We start from the raw sequence: 6,765 nt of genomic DNA, 5'->3' as shown, positions 1-6,765 counted from the left end.
AGAAAGAAAGAAAGAAAGAAAGAAAGAAAGAAAGAAAGAAAGAAAGAAAGAAAGAAAGAAAGAAAGAAAGAAAGAAAGAAAGAAAAAGAAAGAAAGGAAAAGGGAGGAAGGAAAATAGGTGTTAATATTTTCCAGTTAAGGATACTGAGGCAGGCAGAGGTTTGTAGCTAGTAATTGTCTGGGGCCAGGTTTAGAACTTTGATCTTCTTGAGTGCAGCCCTAGCACACTATCCATGAGCCATGGAATACTACTCAATCACAGTGCTAGATTCTTGTTTAGTGAGTGTGCCAAGGACCAATTCATAATTATCAACAGCTTGTACCTAATCAACAAAATAAAGAGATGGTGGATATACTCAAGCCCTAAACCAGAAACTTTTTTTTGATTCTACCACTAGTTAAGGTTGGACCTAAAGAATACCTTTATATATGTGACCCTAAAAGTTGAACACACCAACCTCCTCCTCGGCATGTAACCAGTGCTTCACGAAGTGACATTCACACCATCTCCTGATTGCTCAATATTAAGCTTCTAGAGAAGGAGGACATATTCTGCAGAGTCATAGTGAGATTCAAGTTCAAGACTGGCATAACTATGTAATCTTAAATCAATATCAATAGTCACTAGGCCAGCTTGGATTGTAGCCATCTGAGATGAGGAGGCCTTTGAACAAAGACAATCTGCAATCCCACAAGGCAAATATGTAGAACCCACTTCCTTTATTCACCACTCCCTTCCCTAATGGAGGCTCTGAAGGATGGGGAATGACTCAGATGCTCCAAAAATGACATGTTGGGGCAAATGGAAAGAACAATAAAATGAAATTGAATTCTGTGTAATTATACTGACCGAGCTTGTCCCCAGAGAAAAGATAAGAAAATGTACCTCCTATCTTCCATTGGAGAAATGGGGAACTATGAGTTCAGAATGTTGACTATGTGGCATAGTTGTCCAGCTGAACTGCTTTCAAAATAATCCCAAAACTTTTTTTTAACAAGGGGAGATGCAGTGGATAGGTAAGGGGGAGGGAGCACATTTGAAAATAAATGTGAAGTAAAAGCAAAAACATCAATAAAACTTTTTTTTTTAAAAAAAGAAAATGATGTGTTGGGTACTAGGTAGCTCAGTAAATGGATTGCCGGACGCACAGTTAGGGAGACTCATCTTCCTGAGTTCAAATCTGGCCTCAGAAACTTACTAGCTGTGTGACCCTGAGCAAGACACTTAACTTTATTTGCCTCAGTTTCCTCATCTGCAAAATGAGCCAGAGAAGGAAATGGCATACCACTCCAGTATCTTTGCCAATAAAACCCCAAATGGGGTCACAAAGAGTTGGACATAACTGAAAACGACTGAACAACAACAACAAACATTCTTCTACTGCCTATGGAAGAGAGGAGGGAAACCGTTCTGGTGTATCTGAGAGCTATTGTAGCCTCATTGTAGGGAGCGATCCCTGTTATCATATTCCTTTCTACCCTTTCCCTCACCATCACCATCATCCTTCAGTGTTCTAGAATGTTCCTTTTGTGGCCAACTGCTGTTGCTGTTGCATCGTGGCATTACCTAACATCACTCTACACCACCACATTCAATTAACAAGCATTTATTAACTGACCTCTTTGTCCTAGGTACTGTACTAGGTACTGGAGATACAAAGACAAAAATGAAAGAATCCCTGCCTTCAAGGAGTTTATATCTATTGGGGGAGACAATATATACTCATATAATTACCCAACATAATACATTCTCCAGAGATTTGCATCTTATTCTAATGACCCCATTTTATCCAAATTATATAGATAGATAACAATTGTGATGATGGTAATCATTATAACATAATTCCCTCTTTGCAATATGCCATATCTATCTATCTATCTATCTATCTATCTCTTTGTTTTTTCCTTTGTCTCAGCATTTGTCTGTGCTTCTACACCTGCTACATCTCATGAGGCTCTACTTTTTTCCTCCAGTCAGGGACATTCTGGATTTTCAGGTGACCAATGTCCTATAGCCATGGCCTCATTAAACAATGGGGTGTGGCTACAAACCAAAGGATGTTTTTCATAGGTATGCAGTGTGGAAGGGCCTGCAGTCCTCACCTGTCCTTCTAAATTACAGGTGTGCATGTGACTAGCACCAGTAGTAACAGCAGCTGACAACATAAATATTATCCTACACCAGGAGTTCTTACCATAGAGGTCTTCAGATTTCAGAGGGTCTGTGAACTTATATGTGGGGGAAAAATACATCTTTCTTTTTTCACTCATCTCTAAACTGAAATTTAGCATTTTATTCCATTATGATTTTATTTTTTAAAAACCACATTATTTCAAAACGATCCTAGGCTTCAACAGACCCTAGCCCCATACATGAAACTTCCCAGGAACCCTCCTTTTTGCAGTAGATCGTTTTAAAGCCATTACATCCGAGTAGTTCCTGCAGATTGTGAAAGCTGTTTTCATGTTCACTTCTTCACATTTGGAAGACAAGCAATAATGAACAGGTTTGTGGGTGGTCCCCTTCTATGGGGTTATGCAAAGTTCAAACCAACTTACTTCCTGCACCACAAGGACCTTCAGGGGAGGCAAACAGAACCACGTGATAACTACGGGCCTGGGAGATGGAGGCATCTTTACTTTTCTCGTTTCCCCCCTTAGCCTTAGACTTTTCTTGCCACGTTCATTTGGCTGGGGTTTGTCTGGTCCAGTCCTCCGGTCTGGGCAGAAGCCATAGTGAGGCCCAGGCACAACAGTGCCTGTCCTTGGGAGAAGTCACAGAGTTTCTATTCTAGCTTCTTCACCTTCAGGATTTCCAAGTTGGGAAGGAGAAATTGAGTTCCCCCTCTCCCTCCCTCACCCTTCCTTCATCACTTTATGCCTTAAGTGGGAGACAGCCTTCTGGCTGGCACATGCTTCTACCCAAGGGCTGTGAGTTATGTCCTAATCGGGCAGAGAAAAGGAGCCAGTATTTCCACCACGGGGCAATAACAGCAATCCGAGGAACGCTTTGAAGAGATGCGAGAAGCATCCGAGGACAGGGCCCTCTGGTTGCCACTGATAGACATCTATGTCGTCAGCAGCCAGCTGGAGCAGGAGCGCAGTCAGCTCTCGGCTCCTCACTGACGTTACTGAGGTTTGCCTGGGAGAAGGAGGGAGGGAGGGAAGGAGAAAGGAAAAGGGGGGGGGGGTGGCGCTGCTCCGTGACTCTCCTTTCCCAGAGCTTCATCGCTGGTACCAAAGTCTCACCAACTGCTTTCCAGGACTGCGCGGGTCACCCGAGGAGGGAGCAGCAACCCCTACATCAACGTAAGGGGACGCGCCACCCCCTCTCCCCAGCCTGGGACTGGATCTCCACTCCCCCGCCTCCCTGCCTCCCTCCCCCAGCGCATCTTGATCTAGCCTGGAGCTGCAGCCCCGGCGGGCGTGCTGGTGATGGATAGGGGCTGGGCAGTTCTCCCCGCCTGCTGGCCGGGGCAGGGAGCAGAGATGCAGGCGCCGCTATCCACCCCCGGCTTAGCTTGGCGGGGGGGGAGGGGGGGGGGGGGGGGGAAAGGAGGAGGGAGGGAGAAAGGGGAAGGGGTTTGTTTCCTGATTGGTTGCAGAGCGCCCCAGAGCACAGGCTGGAGAGGTGACAAGAGAGGGAGGAGGGGGTAAGGGGCTCCAAACTAAGTGCGGCGTCTCTCTGCTGGGGGAGGGGGCGGAGGAGGGGGAGGGAGGAGGGAGAGAAAGGAAGCCGTGGCGTCTAGGCTCTTGCCTGGGTAGCCTGAGCCGGGCACAGCCCCAGCTAGTGAGTGGAGCGGCCGCAGGCAGCCAAGATGAGCAGCCGAGTGACTTTCTTCGAGGTGGGTGAATGCATGACACTTCTCTTTTTCAAGTTTTGAGCAGGGCATCCGGGGGTTCTGACAGTGCTCTCGTCTTCACTCTCCGGCGGGCAGTGAATCCCCATCCCTCCCACCCCGGGACGTCCACTAGCCAGAGGCGTCATAGCCCGAGGGAAGCACAGGGAGAGTCTCCCTGGCGGACAGGGGAGCAAAGTTGAGAACTGTCTGGGGAAGGATGGTGTACGTGGACGTCATCGGGGAGGGGGATTCGGCTGGAGCACAGCCAGAGACCGTGCCACTGAGACCTGGGGTTTACGACAACCCAGCGCTCGCTGTCCTGGGGTCTAAGATGCCCTCTCCACGCCGAGGTTCCGGCTGAGAGCATCAGCGGAGGTGACGGCAGCCCTCCTCAGCTCCTCTGCATTGGAGCCGGGGCCAGAGAGACTGGCGACCTCTCAACTTAACTACCATTTCTCCCAAGGAACAGTACACTTGGCAGTTATTCTTATAGTCCCGTATGGGAAAAGCCCTAAAGAGGATGGCGGAGGTATAGGGAAACCCAACAGTAGCAAACGCCCTCTCCTTGAGTGACACTCATATTGTGCTTATAGCGGCCCCGAAAGGGAAGGGTGAAGTTGAACTCAGCGGTGTTGCCCACCGCTGCACCTCCTGCAAGGCTGGCTGTTAACTAATGGGACCCTTTGAAGTGTCTGAAGTGTGTCTGCGTTCTGATGTGGTGGGTTTCACTTGGGATTAAGTTTGGGAAAGACGGATAGCACTGAGAGGAGAACAGTGCCCATCTCCTCCAGCACTCCAAATGCATAGCGGGCATTCGTGGTATTCTGAGCTCTTAACTCCCTTCCTGCCCTTTACCTGACTGTCAGAGATCAGACATAGGGAAAGGAGGGGAGACATGGACGTCATCAGCAATCAAATGTATCACCAAAACAACTCTCAGAATTCTTGAAAGAGAGCATGGAATAAGGCTCATGCTAAATGTAGCTTGCCTTGCCTTATATATAAAAGGGAATTTTAAAATGTCATTGCCAGGCACATACTGCACCCCTAAAGGGTTTGCAACCCCCTTCAAAGCTTAGGTAGTGTTCAGCTCCAGAGCTATTTCTTCACGGTGATGACATCTCCCCTCCTCACTTTACCAGCTGCCAAAGATTTCTTTCATCTAGCGACAGAATTGTTTATATATAAATTGTCATGTATCATCTATCCCGAAAAACACAGTTCTTTACAAACATCAAAGACTGAGAACCATTCCCAATTGTGTGTGTGTGGGGTGGGGGGGAGTTACATAGGAGAAAGTATCCAAACATTTTGGGATGGAAGCCATCTGGAGTTTTTAACAGGGGCACACTTCTGGAGGAATTCAGAAGAAAACTGTGAGCTAGTTTTTCTGATATAGTCTAGCATTTCAAACTCATGAGATCCTGCAAAGAATTTGGACAGATACCAGTTTCATATTATGGAAGGAAAACTCTCTCTTTCCACATAAAATCATGAGAATTTCTCCCTTCTTAGTAAGTTTTGACTAAGTGTATGCTGAGTGCCTGAAAGACAGTATAGGGTCCTGGATTGAAGGCAGGGCTTGAATTAAGGAAGACCTGGGTTCCAGTGTTTCTTCCAACACATATTAGCTATATGGCCAGCAATGAGGTCATTAAACCTCTCAGTGCCCTCAGGCAATTCTTTAAGACTGTAAAATACAGAGAACATACCAATCTGTGTCAGTGAAGAAACTTTCCACAACAGGCATTCTCTACACTGATGAAATCATAGCTTGGTTCCTCTGGATCTACCATTATGCTGGGTACTATATGATACAAGAAACAAGAAGTGATCCTTGCCCACAAATTTTATTATGATTTTCTTATGATGAAATAGGTCTTTGTGTTAATATTGACTAGTTATAAGAAGCAAGAACAATTCGCTCCCTCTAGGGAGGCAAGATGGTGCAGTGGTCTTAAACACTTCAGGTATATCCTTGGCTCTGTAATTAAAATTCCACTGAAAAGTGTGCAAGTCATTTAATCTCTCTGAGACTCAGTTTCCCCATTTGTAAAGGGGTGATAATACCTCAAAATTGTTATTATGAGGTTCAAACGAGATAATGGATATAAGTAAACTCATTCTGCTTTGCAAATGTCAGCTGATCTTATTATAGTGAGGTTACTTAATTTTTACTTAGTTCATTTCTTTTTGCATTCATTTCTCATAAAGCTCAATTTAGCTGTGATTTCATTTGGTGGGCTCATGGGGAAAAGTGGGGGGGGGTAGTGTTTCTGAATAACAGTGGAGAATAGGGCCAGGTTCTTTTTTAACTGCCTTAGAATAATTTTAATTTCAGTCATTGCCAGATTTTCTCACATGTGAACAAAAGAGAATGAAGATGGAAAGAAGGAAAAACCTGCATAACAGCTGAGAAAATAAAAGAGGGGAGATTAAATGGGGAATGGGGAGTCATTTAAGGAAGTAACCCCTTTATATACCTGCCAAGACCTTTAGTTACCTCTCTATATCTTTATAGACTCAAGGATGGGGTAGGAGGGACAGCATGGTAGATAATGGTATCCCTGTGCTAACTGGAATTCTCTCTCCATAGCCCAGATGAACATTACACCTCAAAACCAAAGAATTGGGCACTCAGCACTTTATTTTAAAGGACAATAATCTCAGACTGTTACATTTTGTGGACATCTCATAATGTAGTTTGTCTTGGCAAATGTACTAATTACCAGAGACTGTGTGTTTCTTATGGGCTGTATTGTACTTGAATTGTACATGTGCTTATTCTGGGGGCTGAACTGCAATTTTATGTCATTAAAAGCATATTTTAAGTCAATAATTCAGGAGACAAAAGCAAGCATTCACTCTCTAGTCATCACAACCAATTCAGGGGATGTGACATTAGAGCAGCTGTTATTGCTAA

The 6,765-nt window shown here is 45.2% G+C and overlaps 1 protein-coding gene across 1 annotated transcript in view; it reads left to right on the top strand.

Moving 5' to 3' along the window:
* Positions 1-3,764: 3,764 nt before the first annotated feature.
* Positions 3,765-6,765, top strand: part of LOC114037855 (very-long-chain enoyl-CoA reductase-like) — a 74,255-nt gene continuing 71,254 nt past the window's right edge. The window contains exon 1 of the mRNA XM_027854853.1: positions 3,765-3,845. Within this exon, the coding sequence (XP_027710654.1) occupies positions 3,819-3,845 (27 nt within the window). The 5' untranslated portion in view covers positions 3,765-3,818. The remainder of the gene's footprint in view (positions 3,846-6,765) is intronic.

This window comes from Vombatus ursinus, unplaced genomic scaffold, assembly GCF_900497805.2.
Source record: "Vombatus ursinus unplaced genomic scaffold, bare-nosed wombat genome assembly UNPS02010639.1, whole genome shotgun sequence".
Lineage (NCBI taxonomy): Eukaryota > Metazoa > Chordata > Mammalia > Diprotodontia > Vombatidae > Vombatus > Vombatus ursinus.
The sequence above is the reverse complement of the archived record's forward strand: the minus strand, read 5'-3'. Positions and strand labels throughout refer to the sequence as shown.